The sequence below is a fragment of the Etheostoma spectabile genome, chromosome 16, assembly GCF_008692095.1.
Source record: "Etheostoma spectabile isolate EspeVRDwgs_2016 chromosome 16, UIUC_Espe_1.0, whole genome shotgun sequence".
NCBI classification, from domain to species: Eukaryota; Metazoa; Chordata; class Actinopteri; order Perciformes; family Percidae; genus Etheostoma; species Etheostoma spectabile.
The window spans coordinates 7,765,232-7,781,754 of NC_045748.1; the positions used below are offsets into that span (position 1 = coordinate 7,765,232).

General features: G+C 39.9%; 1 protein-coding gene and 1 long non-coding RNA gene across 9 annotated transcripts in view; one reads left to right on the top strand and one right to left on the bottom strand.

Annotated features, from left to right (window-relative positions):
• nsmfa (NMDA receptor synaptonuclear signaling and neuronal migration factor a) overlaps positions 1 to 1,642 on the bottom strand; it is a 42,628-nt gene extending 40,986 nt beyond the window's left edge. For 3 of the 8 annotated variants that reach the window (XM_032538985.1, XM_032538986.1, XM_032538987.1), the window contains exon 1: positions 1,312 to 1,641. In XM_032538985.1, the coding sequence (XP_032394876.1) occupies positions 1,312 to 1,382 (71 nt within the window). In that variant the 5' untranslated portion in view covers positions 1,383 to 1,641. Of the gene's footprint in view, positions 1 to 1,311 lie in introns of all 8 variants that reach the window. The other 5 variants (XM_032538984.1, XM_032538989.1, XM_032538990.1 and 2 more) reach the window with 5 other exon arrangements.
• On the top strand, positions 526 to 11,567 carry LOC116703913 (uncharacterized). The gene is made up of 4 exons (XR_004335542.1): positions 526 to 535; positions 2,154 to 2,158; positions 5,464 to 5,478; positions 11,404 to 11,567. It is a non-coding gene; the product is annotated as an uncharacterized LOC116703913 (long non-coding RNA).
• Positions 11,568 to 16,523: the final 4,956 nt, after the last annotated feature.

A 16,523-nucleotide genomic window follows, 5' to 3' on the forward strand; every position in this document is an offset into this window, starting at 1 on the left:
TCTCACTTGCGCATTGTATATGACTATCACATTCTCATCTCAATGTGGGCGCACACACACACACACACACACACACACACACACACACACACACATACATACATACATACATACATACTTTACATATCTGCAGTGCATGCAAAGAAGGCTCACATATACAGGCGTTGCAATGTAAGAAAGACAGCCTACTGGCTGAGACGATGACGTAATAGCACATCAGCCCACATCTGTGGACGTTGGAGTCTGCACAAGTCAAGGTCATTGATTGAATTAAAGTCCCAGAGCAGGGCCTTTTGTGAGGCCACTGTTGAAGCACGGAAGGCTACATTCGTATTCCGATCTCACTCGAGATTGCAGCTAGCTGTCCGCACCTCATGTGTGGACACACGAATACAGTCACACGTGCTTCTTTTCAAACTGCAGCTTCAGCTCAACCTTAGTCATGCAGACATCACAAGCTGGAGACAGCTTTAACATGGTGCTGGATCCGGACTCGGCCATTAAAACAATCCATACACTCCCATACAGTGAACAAGTGAGTCGTTAACAGCTTTTAACGGCTTGGACTCGTGCCAAACGGTCTGAGTCCCACTGCTTTGTCCAGGCTGAATGAATGAACAGCCGCTTACCTGTGCTGCCCTATGTGACCGCTCCACTAACTGACCGTGATAGGGGATCACTTCAAACGACCGTATCGATTGCAGTGGCTGATTAATTGACTGGATCATTTGTCCGCTGGGTGAAGGCAGCAGCCTCCTGCGGCCAGACACAAAGCCGTTTTGATTAAATTAAAATAGGATTCACAGCATATTATAGTCTATTTTAGGTGATGCCAAAGTGAGAAAATGTATAATGGTTACTGTGAGTCACAACACCCCTCGCTTTGCCTCTGACTTTCATTACACAATGATGCTTCATTCAGAGCAGTAAAAGCTCCAACGCGCCGGGGGGGGATATGCTCTTCCAGCTAATTTAGTCCAAATGAAACACAATTTAACGGAATTACAGGGCAACCTTTCATAGAGTTGGTTACATTTTCTCATCACAGGTGCAGTTTTGAAGGGGGCTGATTTAAGCACACATTTGCTCAGTAGCACGCCCCAGGCTAGACGGGACAGTCGGCAGACATGCCAAAAGGGCAAAGAGCCTCTCTGCGCATTACAAAGAAGGTAGCTGTACCCGGGATAGCGCAAAACTGGCCCACATGGTCTCTGCTTGGGTCGCACCTGAAGGCTGAAATACCTGTCAACTGTCTCTCTGGGGCTGCTATATAACGGCTTACAAAGGAGCAGAGCTTCGGGTGTCACTCACCTAACTTTTGCTGCCACAGAGGATATCGCATCGTTTCTTAAATTCTTCCTTTTGGACACGGCAGTTCCCATGCTGACATGGAAACGACGCAGGCGGGAAAACGGTTCATTCCAAAGACTCGGAGGACGGAGGAAATGCGACAATGAAAACAGTATCAAAACCGCAACAACAAAAAAAGAAAAGTTAAAGGGAAATCCGGGAGCAGATATGTCACGCACGCGTCTGCAGAGGAAAAGATGCACATAAAGAGGAACGTTAGCCTCCCCCCCCTCTCTCTCTCCGTTTCTCCGGATATGGGATATGAGCACGTACGTGGGGTAGCTGCACAGCTGTAAGCGTGTGGATGAAAATACACAGAACTCTCTCTCTCTCTCTCTCTCTCTTTCTCTCTCTCTCTCTCTCGTTCTCATTGATCTGAAAGTGCAATGGTAGGGTGCTTGGGGCGGTGATATCACCATCATCACAGAGAGGAGGGGGCTGTGTAAGGGACACTGGTGCCGTCCATGTAGGAACCTCATCCATTTTTGGACAGTTATCTGCATGTTGTTATTTAGTTATTGCCTTGTGTTCTGGAAATGGTCATTTTGGCAAAAGCCTAGTCCCTTAACACACGCACACACACGCACACACACACAGACACATACATACACATATACACGCACACCCCCCCCATCAAAATGGTTCCCATCCACAGCCAAGGACAGAGGGAGCAGTGAGGTTGAGGTGCTGCAGTGCTCTGTGAGCAACACTTCCAGTAGCATGATAACAATAGCTTTAGACTGTGCTGTTTTTGTCTGCTGTTGAATGTTGTTGTTTTTTCAAGCCAATGTTATCAGTATTAGAAAGAGTGCAGGAGACTGGCAGATCACAAAGGGCAGCTCTCAGGATCTGTGGAGGAGAAATTACCGTGCAGCTATTGATTAGCAATCCATTAGCAATCCTCTCCTGTGAGAGGTTTCTTTCTTTAATCATGGATCCATAATGCTCCTATTTTGTGTTTACTTTCTTTTGCATTGTGTTTGCAATAGTTGCAATGACTTGATGTCCTGATGATGTTTGAGAGTCATTGTAAGACATACATTATCAAGGAGTTATACTCAGTAACAGTAATACACCTGGGTTTTGTCTGCCACACTGCATCATCTTTTCATTAATTGCATGCCACTTTTTAACAGTAATCCAGTAAATACTGAATTAATATTATACATGATATGATATTTCAATAGCGATTCAGCTTACTACATTGTGCTACACTGACAAGTACTCATGCTAATGCTTGGTGGCTAAACCGTACTGTAACGTCCCAGCAGTATAGAAGATGTGTTAACTCTCTCTCACACACACGCTTACACACGCACGCTTACACACGCACACGCTTACACACGCACGCTTACACACACACACACACACACACACACACACACACACACACACCATGCACATGCACAGGGAGCAGATGAATCACCCAGGAATGGTCGATTAGCCTTCAAACATCAAATCAGTCAATCTTTCAAACCACAGGTCATTTCACCAGCAGCTCCAATGTGCAGGGCATCCTTGAGCTTTATATCTTTTAAAATGTGCTTCTCTTGCACACTCACACAGTCACACTTTCACACACACAAAGACAAAAGGAATGAAAATAAATAAAGGCAAAGCACCGCTGGGCTGGTGTGAGCTGCTGTAGGCCATTAAGCAGTAAGTAATTCCAGGAAGCTCTGACGAAGCTTAGGTGAACGTGTGTGAATGGACTGTAGATGAGCATGAGGGAAAGAGGGATGAATGAATGGAGGGAGGACAGGATGGTGGAGCTCCTCACACAGGCCAGACAAGCAGGAGGAGAAAGATGATGGAAAGAGACGGGGCGAATGAACAGCAAAGAGTGCGGGGGGAGGGGGGCAGCACGCAGAGGAAAGTGAGAAAGGGAGACACAAGGATGAATGAAAGAAGCAATTCATGTTTATCATTCTAGAAAAGGAGTGCAGCTATGTGTCCGGTACCAGCAAACACTGCTGTGCTACAATATGCTGAAAAGGAGTGAGGAAAGTAATGACAAAATAGATTAAAGGCAGTAAAAATAGGAGGAGAAGAAAGACACATGCAGCCATAAATCCACATCTGCCCAAAACGTTTCCGCTGACCCTGACAAGCACGTGCCACATTTGATTGATTGCAAAGCAGATCAATATTTAAGTCTGCAATGGTTTTAACAGCAGCCAGCCAAATGGCCTGGGAGTCACTCAATCAGATTTTTCTCAAATATTGATTTGGTTGAGAAATAAAAATTCATTCAGTATTAATGAACAATAGAACCAAGTTGACATACAGTTTACAGTATATAGTCATTTAATGTGAAAAGGGTAATTTAACTTTCATTAATGTACAATCATCCCAGTGATGAAATGTTTAGCTAAGGTGCTGCGTTGGCTAATCATATGCAAGCACACAGTCCTTGCTTTGTAAAATGAACAGTATATTTATTAATATGCAATCACTTTCCACTGCACTTTAATTTGGATAGCTTCTGCCCAAACTTTATTTGTACTACCTTTAAATTCATTGTTATACTGCTCATTTTATCCTAACTCAATACATATATATATATATATATATATATATATATATATATATATATATATATATATATATATATATATATCTGTAAAAATTCTGTTTATATTCATAGCCATCTGTATATATATTCATAGTACATTTTCACCTGTAATCTTGTTCCACAGTACTTTTTATCTATATATTATGTTCACTGGACAAATCTATCTGTAAAATTCTGTTATAATAGTATTCATTTCTATTTATTCAGTACAAATCCATCCTGCACTTATGAAACCATTGTATATAATATATGTAATAATGACAATAAAGTTGAATCTAATCTAATCTAATATTTCTACGCTTTACGTCTCTTAACGAAATACAAAGTGTTTGCCACTTTGATAACGTTTCTTAAACAAAAACAAGAAATGAACATAAATCACCACATCATGTTGCTTAAATTCTTCCCCCACCATTTTGGCTTTGTCTTTTAATTTAGTCATCTTTTTGCACCTTCTGCTTTTGAAATGGCATAATTACACCTGATGGAAGAGTTGGCGCCACCTATTTCTTATGTCGATAAACCAACTACTCATATTTATATAACCGTAAGGGATAGAAACACACATTGATTCACATTCTCTTTTGCCAATTTCTTTGAAAATGTGTGCTACATTAGGATTGAAACCTGGCTACAGTGAGCATGTTTGAATTAGCAATTTAAATCAAAACACCCTTGTGACAAAGTGCAGTCTCCCAGAGCAGCTAGCATGGCTGTAGACTTTTGTTTTTCTGGTAACACTTTACAATAAGGTACACAAAAAAAGAGTAGTTACTGTTTTTGAATGGGTAACAAATGATTAGTGACCCTTTTTCAAAAGGGGAGTTACTCTTTTTCAGAAGGGTTGTTACCCTTTTTAAGAAGGATAACGAATGATTAGTTACCCTTTTTCATAAGGATAGTTACTCTTTTTCAGAAGGGTAGTTACCCTTTTTTAAGAAGGGTAACAAATGATTAGTTACCCTTTTTCAGAAGGGTAGTTATATCTTAACTACTCTTCTGAAAAAGAGTAACTACCTTTTTGAAAAAGGGTAACTACCCTTCTAAAAAACGATAACCACCCTTCTGAAAAAGGATAACTGCACTTCTAAAAAAGAGTAACTACCCTTCTAAAAAAGAATAACTACCCTTCTAAAAAAGAGTAACTACCCTTCTAAAAAAGAGTAACTACCCTTCTAAAAAAGAGTAACTACCCTTCTGAAAAACGATAACCACCCTTCTGAAAAAGGATAACTGCACTTCTAAAAAAGAGTAACTACCCTTCTAAAAAAGAGTAACTACCCTTCTAAAAAAGAGTAACTACCCTTCTGAAAAAGAGTAACTACCTTTCTGAAAAAGAGTAACCACCCTTTTGAAAAAGGGTAACTTAACATTCGTTACCCTTCTGAAAAAGGGTAACTACCCTTCTGAAAAAGGGTAACTAATCATTTGTTAAAAACAGTAACTACCATTTTTTTTTTTTTTTTGTGGATTATAGCTAATTCCCTCAGTAATAAAGTCCAGCACTACTTTATTTTAGCATTATCAACTTTCTACAGTCCCAACATATGTAGGTGTCACATAATATCAGTAAATTTATCTGAAACTTATTCAGTCCCTTTTAAAAGTGAGAAAATGTGTGCAAAACAGCTGATAGAAATACCATCAAATGAAGAACTTGGGTGACAGGGCGAAAGAAGTGAGAAATTGTGGGGATGAATTGTGAATGTGTCATGTACCTATTGGGCAGACCAGATATTTAATCAGTACATTGCAAACGTGAAACAAAACTGTGAAGTGTGCCCTATTTTTGGAGGCTGATCAAAATTTAGGATAAAGATGAGGGATGGGGGTGATGAATGTGTGTGTGGATGGTATAGTGAGGGGGTTGGAAAGCTTAGGAGTGGATTGAGACTTGTAAAGCTCGGAAAGGCTTGAAGTGAGACATATTAAACGTTGAGACCGCCCCAACGGGATGTTAATAACACTGAACTCTTTTAAAATCCTTTTTCTTGAAATATACTGTGTAATTTAATGAGGATGATTTAGAGGGCTGAACCTGCATTAAAGAATGATGCTACCCATTGGTAATGAACTTTGATAGTGCATTATAATCTCATTTGCTGTATTTGATCGCTTAATTAAGTCTCATGACCATAAGAGAGGACGGTTACACAAAGCTTCATAGTCAAGTAGTTTATGTGTTTTTTTTAATTATTCATACACAATATGAAGACATTTAACCATTTTAGTTATGGGTCACATAAAATGTACTTTTTTTTAGATTTGTATGACGTGGCTGTCCAAGGTGCTGAGATTTTACATTTTACTGGTAGTAGGATTGTTAAGATATCTGCTATTCTGGCTCTTAGATTACATTTATTACAGATACCATACCTTACTTTTATAGCTTTTCTTCATCCCTATCCAACAAGGGAGGTAAGTATATTGGTCCAGACTAAAATATCTCAGGAATTGTTTTTGGTTTTGAGTGAAATATCTTTGGCAACCATTTGACATTTGAGCACTTTGCCAGAAGTTCTCAAACGCAACCTGATGGATTAGCACATTTTGTACACATATTCATGGTCCCCAGATGATATATCCTAAGGACTTTGGTGAACCCTGACTATTTCATCTAGTGACAGCTGGTTAAAATATATATTTGTTCATGTCTAAATACTTACAAATCTAATACTATTCCCATTAGCCTCAGCTGAACTTTGTGTTTAGTAGAAATTAGCAAATGTTTGCATGCTAACACGCTAATCTAAGATGGGTAACATATTACATGTTATACCTGCTAAACAGCAGCATGTTAGCACTGTGGTTGTAAACATGTTTACATGCTAACACTAGCATTGAGCTCACAGCACCGCTTTGCCTCAGTACAGCCTCACAGACATGCTAGCACGGCTGTTGAATCTCTCTTATTTATTTATTTTATCATTGAACTTTTTATTAGTTTTTTCCATTTTTGCTTACATATACAATATACATGAACACTTTACAATCAACGTAACATAACATAAAACTTTGGCTTGGGAGCTGTTCCTCTATTTGACCTTAGTTCCATCTAGTTTGTCTAGTTCTTTATTTCTTGTCGCTGACTTTTGTCTTGAATGTTGTCCATTTCTTCCATTTCTCTTCCATTTGTGTTTGCTGAAGTCTCAAACGATGTGTCAGTTTTTCCATAATGTGGATTTCTTCTATTATTCCAGTCCATTGTTCTTGACAAGGGGGATCTGCCTTTCCCCATTTCCTCGTAATAGCTTTCTTGCTAGCTATTAACAGTATCTTAATCAGATACCTGTCTTTTGCCCTTACTTTGATATTATTAAAATTGCAAAGATATAGTACCACACTACTCATAGGGATATCATATCCCAGAACCTTCTCCACTGTTACATGAACATTTTTCCAGAATTGGACAATGATAGGACAGTTCCAGAATATGTGAGAATGATCAGCATTCATTGATCCACAGTTCCTCCAACACCCCATGTTTGTGCCCTTGTAGCTATTCTGGACTTTAGGTGTGATGAAAAATCGTATTAGATTTTTCCATGAGAATTCCCTCCATATCCGTGAATTGGTGGATGTTTGATGTGTTTCCCACATATCCAACCAGTCTTCATCTGAAATTGTCGTGTTCAGCTCTGACTCCCACTTTTCTTTTATATATTTAGTTGAATGTTTGTTCATCCTCAATTTTTGATATAGAGTAGAGATGATTTTAATTTTTGTTCCATGAATCTCTCTTATTTAAAGAATAACTAGTAAGCTACTGAAGTGTGGAAATGGACAACCATGTAAATAGTAGCTCTGCTAGTATCTCCATTACCATAGCCACTGCTTTTAAATATATTAAGAAAAAACTCAGAAGCTTTTCTAACCCTTTAAGCAAAGAGGTTTCTGATTTGTGCGTCAATCTGTCCCACACTGCTGTGTAGCACTTTTGTTACACAAACTTTACATCTTACTCTGTAATAACATCAAGGACTTTTGAACCAAACCCTATTCTCTTGAGGCAGGCAAGCTGTCAGAAGATGAGGGAGAATAAAGACAGGGATGGGAAGAAAGCAAAGAGGAATGCATCCTAGAGGGCAAATGAGGGTTAGAAAGATGGCGAGAAGAGAAAAAAATAATGTGTCACTGCCGGCATTACTTTGTGTGAACGAATATTAAAATGGACAGAAGAAAAGGTCGACATCTACATCAGTGTAATGGTTAATTTGCCAAGAATCAGTGTCAATGTTCAAAGAGAGGGAATCAGAAAGCTGCTGCAAGCCTGTGAGGACCCTGCTCACCTGAAAGAGCAAGGACGGGTGAGAAGAGATGGATGGCAGCTGTAGAGGGACACAAAGCAAGGCACAGAAATGTGTGCTGTTGGAGGTGGAGAGATTTTTAATGGGCAGATGATGGATAGTGCAATCCTTGGGGTGGGAGGGACAGAGTGGGGTGTGTGTGTGTGTGTGTGGTGTGTGTGTGTGTGTGTGTGTGTGTGTGTGTCAGGTATAACAGGGTAACCAGGGAGGCCTCAAGTCTCTGTTTACATTGTCTACCAGAACATATCACAAAATTATATAACATATTATATCACTACAACTTCATAACACAAAGATCTTTTTTTACAAAGCAAGAAAATGTACTCCAAATCAGTTTGAGTGGTTGTATTTCCCCCCTGCAGCTTCCTAAAGCTAAGCATTGTTTTTGTCCTTGTAAAGTCCTATAATACTAAAAAACAGTGATGACTATTCTTGACCTAACTCTAATATATTGCTCCCACACAAAATAAGCGTAGAAAAAAAAATCCAAACCATATTTCTTCAGGTGCAGTGATTCTGTTTTCATTGCTTCTCCACGCTCTCAGAGCGAACGAGCTAGTGGCAAATAAACTAACAAACAAGGTCGGCCGAGAGACATTCATTCCCCTTATGCATACATGGACTAGCCACCACATCAATCTTGCCCTAGGAAGCCTGTGTGAATACAATTACAATGGCACACACTCTCACTGTAGCTGATAAACAAACCATAAGCACTTCAACAGGCAGGCAGGCAGTGCATGGAATAAGCTTCCATAACGAGCAGATCCCTATCATGGGATTTGACTGTAGCGTTCACCCAAATTTGTACTTGATGTCAGCGCCTCGTACTTGTCCCCTAAACAGAGCAGACAAGCTGCCAGCAGCAGCTTAAATGAGCTGTTTGGTCTGTCTAAATAATAATTGGGAATTATGTTAATATGGCTTTTGACAAATTGTTCCATTTAAAATGACATTGTCATTTTAACATTTCATATTCAGCATCAGGTAGAGGAGTGTGCTGTTTATTTGGATTGGAAGTGTTTGATTTTGCATCTCATAACTATTGCATGCAGGGGGTAGACAAAATAATGTAAATACAAAACGTAGCTAAATCAACATTGCAAACACTGGTACAAAGATGGATCACATTAGTTTGCAAGTCAATTTAAGCACTCCTTAAAATACTGAATCTCTCGTATTCCAGTATCCAAAGTGTTTTTGGCCATCTCTAAATACTTTCCCACTGACGATGTAAATCTTTAAAAAGGATCACAAATATATATTTTTAAATGAAATTACTTAAAAACTAAAAACAAGGCTAACATGTAGAATATCACCAGATTTATCCTTTAACTTTGGATTGCTGTTCATCTTTGTTGACAGAGTTTGTTTTTTATGAAAGCGGTGATTGCCAGTCCTCCTTTAAAGCTGACCAAATCTGCAGTTTATATAATTTTTTCGATTATTTTCTTCATCTGTTGTAAATCCCCGCCTTACCTGCACACCCCTATGATAAAGTCAGTGACTGAATTGTTCTCAAAACTCAAAGGAATGATCACCAAACTACAAAAAATCCTTCCCTGATGTGGAGGTAGAAGTCTACGTAGCTCTCCATGGTGCTGAACCCAGACACACTCCTGAACTGGAAGGAGAACCACTAAGGCAAGCGACTGCTGTGAATACTAATGTTGAAAATGACCTAGACAGAGCATTTGGCAGACTCCTGGAAAAAGATGGCTGACCCTAAATAAGCCCAAGGAGAAACACAGAAAGGAGAGAACAGTGACTTCAAAAGAGAGGACAGTAAGTGGGCAGATGGGAAACACAAATTTAATAGACAGAGGTAGAGAGGGCCAGGGGAAATGAAATAGGCTAATGAAATAAGATGTTAGACAAAGGGAGAGAGAGTATGACTATCCCTAACAAAAGGGGTGTCTATGTCTGGGGCGGACATGTGTACACCGTGTTTAAAAAGTGAACCTGCGTCTCCCCAGAGATTTAGGACAGCCCTTATTATTTATCGCCAGTGGACATGAGCTTCATTAGAGAGCTAAACCGTGGTTCCTCTCTTAGTGACTCATCTTCCAATCTCTCCATGTCCATTCATCTCTGCTGGGTAAGGGTGACTGTATGGTAATTGTCATTCTCCCTGGTTAACGGGAATCCCCGCAGTCACTTTGTCCACCCCCGCCCCTGTGACATTCAGGCAGCAGTGATATGAATGAGCCGTGGAATCCCGTAGATAAAGTGGAGGATAACAGTTTTTAATTAATTCGCATGAGGGCATGACACACAGGGAATGGCAAAGCTTAGATATCATCCTGAACGCCCCCCTTTATCCCCTCTATCATTGTGTTCTTCCCTCTTTCTCTTGTTTGTTTGTTTAGTCCTCATCTTCTACCCCTCTGGCCTCCCCATCAGACACTTTGAATCATTTAATTATTGTATATATTTTAAAGGAATCTGTTTAACCAGTAGGATTAAGCACTTTTCCCCAATTATCTCACCAATATTGAAATTGTAATTCTTATTTTTCCTTACTTTTTGGAAAATGTTCTCGATGCCACTGACTCAACACTTGATATTGGCTGCATAGAAAGATTTCATCCTTAGTGTGTACATTGAATTGCTTCAGCTGCAGCTGTGCATGGTGTTGACAGTGATGAGTTGGCCTTTCGCTCTACAGAGGCAGCGATCACTGTCAGCTCTGTCATCTGGACACTCCTGAACAACAACAGGCTCTCTTTCTAACAGTGAGGAAGAAAAAGCCAGGGCTAAGCTTCTTCAGCTATAAGGTCAAACAGTGACTTCTTCCTCAGCAGTGCTTTCTGACAGAAGAGGCTGTTAATTCACACATGTAGCACACGATCGAGTAAAGTTTAAATATATGCAGTTATTTTAGAATCCGAAATAATGTGCAAGTTAGACCAATACACATAACATGCATGACTTGTAAGACAAAATTCAATTTCTATTCAATTTTATTTATAGTATCAATTCATAACAATTACAGATAGAGTAGGTCTAGACCACACTCTATAATTTACAAGGACCCAACAGTTCTAATATTTCCCTCAAGAGCAAGCAACAAGTGTGACAGTGGGGAGGAAAACCTCCTGTACTGCTCTGCCTCCCTCTAGTTTTATTATATTATTGATTATATGGTAAATTAATCTGACGACTATGAAGAGAAGCAGAGAAGAGAAGGGGTGCCGTGTCTGAAGCAATACACCCTCCCCCGCCGGTCTAGGCAAACGCTGCAACTCCTTATTCCCTAAGTATAAGCTTTATCAAAGAGGAGAGTTTTAAGTTTACTCTTAAATGTGGTAACGGTGTCTGTCTCCCAAACCCAGATCTGGATCCAGAGCTGATTCCACAGTAGAGGAGCCTGATAGCTGAAGGCTCTGGCTCCCATTCTACTTTTAGAAACTCTAGGAACCACAAGTAACTCTGGATTCTGGGAGCGCAGAGCTCTGGTGGGACAATAAGGCGCTAAGAGCTCATCAAGATAAGATGGTGCTTGACCATTTAGAGCTTTGTAGGTCAGGGGAAGCCAATGCAGAGAAGCGAGCTGCAGCATTCTGGATCAGCTGGAGAGTCTTAAGGGACTTATTTAAGCATCCTGATAATAAAGAATTACAGTAGTCCAGTCTGGAAGTAACAAATGCATGGACTAGTTTTTGAGCATTGTTTTGAGACAGGATGTTCCTTATTTTGGCAATGTTACGAAGATGAAAAAAGGCTGTTCTTGAGGTTTGTTTTAGATGGGCGTTAAAGGATATATCCTGATCAAAAATAACTCCTAGATTTGACAGTAGTGCTAGATGCCAGGGCAATACCATCCAGAGTAGCCAAGTTTAGGGCCAAGCACAATAACTTTTGTTTTGTCTGAGTTTAACATCAGAAAATTGTCGGTCATCCAAGATTTTATATCATTTATGCATGCTTAAAGTTTAGCTAACTCTCTGGTTTTGTCTGGCTTGATTGACAGATATAATTGGGTGTCATCTGCATAACAATGACAGTTAATTGTTTCCTAATAATATTGCCTAAAGGAAGCATATATAAGGAGAAAATAATTGGTCCAAGCACTGAGCCTTGTGGAACACCATGGCTAACTTGAGTGTAAAATGTATTGTTAACATTAACAGATTTAGATCGATCAGATAAATATGACTTGTGTGATTCCTTTAATGCCAACTAAATGTTACCGTCTCTGTAACAGGATGGTATGGTCAATGGTGTTGAATGCAGCACTAAGATCTAGTAAAACATGTACAGAGACCAGTCCTTTGCCTGCAGCAGTTAGGTTGTTAGTAATTTTCACCAGTGCCGTCTCTGCTATGATGCTGTCTAAATCCTGACTGAAAGTCCTCAAGTAAACTATTGCTATGTAGAAAATCACATAACTGATTAATGACTACCTTCTTAAGGATCTTTTAGATAAAGGGAAGGTTAGATATACTGTAGGTCTGTAGTTTGCTAAGACCTCAGGGTCGAGGGAGGTTTTTTTCAGGAGAGATTTTATCACAGCTACTTTGTATGACCACAGTGCACAACCTGGTAGTAGAGACATTAATCATCTCTAGTAATGCTTCTTAGTACCCTCGTCGGAATGGAATCCAAGAGACAGGTAGTTGGCTTAGCTGAAGAGATCTTTGACATTAATTGTTGAAGGTCTATAGGATAGAAGCAGTCTAAATATATGTCAGGCCTTTCGTTCTTTCTAGTGCCACTGCGTTTAAAGGTAAACCGTTTCAAATTGAGGGCAAAAAGTGATGAATTTTATCTCTGATTGTTTAAATCTTATCGTTAAAGAAGCTCACAAAGTATTCACTACTCAGAGCTATAGGAATATATGGCTTAATAGAGATGTATCTGTCAGCCTGGCTACAGTGCTGAAAAGAAACCTTGGGTTGTTCTTTTGTTTAGGCCTACCTTTGATTGAACTGATCTGAGTTGGGGGACAGACACCGTGGTTATTAGACTATGAATGGGCAACTGCTCCAACGGAAGCACAGAGGAGCGCATTGCACTTCTGATTACTATCTGACTTGGGCTGTCATGGTTTATGAGCAATAATAGACTTAGTCAGATTTTTTGATATGAGAGCGGCTCCGTCCAAAGTGGGATGAATTCCGTCTCTCCTAATTAGACAAGGTTTCCCGAGAACGCACTCCAGTTTTCTACGTAGCCCACATTATTAGACAACCAGCGGTGGAAAGGTGACATGCGGCTGTACATGTCATCACTGATCAGGTTTGACAATGGTCAAGAGAAAACTACTCAGTCCGACATTGTCTTTGCACATGCACAAAGTGACTCAACATTAATTTTAGTGATCTCAGATTTGCGTAATCGGGTATCATTACCACTTACATGAAGTATGATCTTACTGTATTTACGGTTATCTTTAGCCAGCAGCTTTAGATAGGATTATATATCGCCGGCTCTGGCCCTAGGGACACACCGACTGCCGGAGTTGCCAACTTTGTGTTCCGCAGTATAGAGCTCCTAATAACCAGAGTTGGCTTCTCAGCCCGTGTGTAACTGAGTGGGGAGAAACTGTTAGAAAGGCAAAGATGTTGGCGGCCAGCCATAGGCTCTGATTTGGAGCGACCGCCGCCATGTGCACTCCCTGGTTTGAAGCTAGCGCCATGCTTCCTTCAGACAGTCACCCACTCGCCCGGCTGCTCAGGGTCCACTGTGGGACTGCTAACAGAAGCTGCAGTATGTTGGCCCGCACCAGCTATGGGGTGCTGGCTAGCTACGGAAGCATATGATTTTGATTCCATGGTGCGGAGCCGTGCCTCAAACTCACTAAGCCTCGCCTCCAGAGCAACAAATATACGACATTTATTACATGTACCATCATAACTAAAGGAGGCAGAGGAAAGCTAATATTTATAGATACAATTTATATAGAGGAAAGCAGAGGAGCTAAATATTTGACACACAGAGCAAGAGAGGGACAGGAATTAGCCATTGCTAATGGCTAATCTGGAGTAGCTAACAGCATTCTAACAACTGAGATCAGTGAGGGAGTTGCTGTAAGATAATTAAACTATAATTGCTTGAGTATAACTAGTATTTAAATGCAATCTGGCACTTAGCCACCAGATTTAAGCAATAAAGTAGTTTTGAGTAAGTTTTGCTGGAGCAGAAAAGTTGCGTCTTATGCCCCGTTGATGCGGGCTCTAAGTGAAGCAGGTGTAGTTTAATGCACAACATTCATCTCAAATTCAAGGCACTTAGCCACAAGATTTAAACAATAAAGCAGAGTTCAGTAAGTTTTTGCTGGAGAAAAATTAATAGCGTCCGTGAGATTAGAGCTCCGGAAATGAGACAATACGCTCACCGTAAATGTCAGCACGTCAGGCGATAGTTTAACAAGAGTGGGACTTTTTTTCTCACCTGCTAAGGTCATAGAAATATAATATAAATATAAATGTGTGATTATGTAAATATACATCATATCATTACTACATATTATACTACTATCTTAAATTGGGTCTGCTGTACATTAGGGAACGGTAACTTCGACTGCATTAGTACAGCTGTAGCTATAACTTTGCATATGTTTTCATTCCAATATACATTTGGGGTGATAAAATATGTGGTGTTGAAGGAGTGTAAACTATGAATCGGAAGTGCAAATGTTCAGCGTTCCACTTTAAACTTTTCAGACCAAGTAGTTTAGCTCAGAGGATATAACACAATTTAGTCCATAAATGGTTAAGAAATGTAATTTGACAGAATAATTTCTGCTCTTATTAGTGCTCCCTCCTGGCTTGAGCCCCTAAAGCACTTTATAGAACACATTTAATATCACTGAGATGTGGGATGCGCAAAATGCAAAATGAATGATATGCCAAAGCAAGTGCAGCAGTATGTAACTGTAACTGTTTTGTAAATGGCTCCTTTTACAGTGTTACATTACAAAGTGGGGGTGGGTGGTTTATCTGAAATTTAATTACTTTCACTCACAATACATTTTATTGGGTAAGTGAAGGCAGCACATGCTCCATGTTTCAGTCAGGCTACAGTAAAATTGAATACACTCTATAAATTAATTACAGATAAAAAAAGTAAATTGCCTTCATATTCATTTTAAAAGCCTACGGCTCTAGGTAGTAAACTTGATCCACATTAAAATATGAAGCCAACACATTCCCATGAACCATCAAGTACAAAAAAATCAAGTCAAAAGGAAATCGACACGTCACGTATATCTGTCCACTGCAATGTAAGCAGGTAAATTTACGATGTTGTTAAGGGTGATATAATCCTAGCAGGGCAGTCCTCCAATCTCATTACTGGTCCAGAAACACCTCTGAGACTAATGGCATTTCTGTGTGTGTGTGTGTATGGGGGGGGGGGGTGCTTTTGTACGTGACACCCATGTCTATCCCCACCTTGTCTCACCTTGGTACTGCAGCACACCTTCCCTCTTCCATTGCTCTTCTTCTCCACCCTTCCCTCCATACTAAATCGCTCGTAACATCGGCTCCAAAGGTGACACATTTCCACTACGGTGCTTAATAGATTCCTGCGCTCTCTGGTTGGCTGAGGAGTAGTGGTTTGATTCTCTGAGAGGTAAAGGAGAGGCTAGTTAGAGTGCTGATGGAAGGGGGAGAAGATGTAAAATGAGGAGAGGGGAAAGTGGAAAAGATTGAAAGTAATGGGAATAAAAGTGGAGAATTGAGAAACAGATAGCTAATGTGTAATGGAAAAAATGGGCACAGGTTGTTGCGGAAATGGTGTTGTATCAAACACCATTTTGATTTTGTGTTTGCCATGTTTTCAGCAATAGCCATTTAGTGTATTTATATTCTACAATTATTTCCTCGTATAATAGTTTTCTTTTTCTTTCTTTTCCTTTTATATGAAGGGGAAGAGAGATGGGGGATGACATTCAGTAAAGGGACTTAGGTTGGCTTGGAACCCGTGCCGCTGCAGGACTCAGCCCGCATGGGCGAACACTCTTGCTGGGTAAGCTAGAGGCCGCCCCAACTCTTTGTGATTTTAAGGTGATTTTGACATGATGATGGCTATAGATAATATATCAGGAGAACGCCAAAGTAATTAGGATTCATTCTCTAAAAATTTAACATAATCCTAACACTTTTAACATTCTCACAATTAAAAAAAAAAATTTAAACTAGCAAAATTGCATTTTCAAATTCTGAGAAATATCTTACTGGCAAGTAAGTTATAAAAAATATTGGACATTCCCAAAATTGGATGGTGGTATTAGAAAAATGTTTGTGGCAGCTCATAGGATAAAGTTTAAAGTTTTCAACAGCATT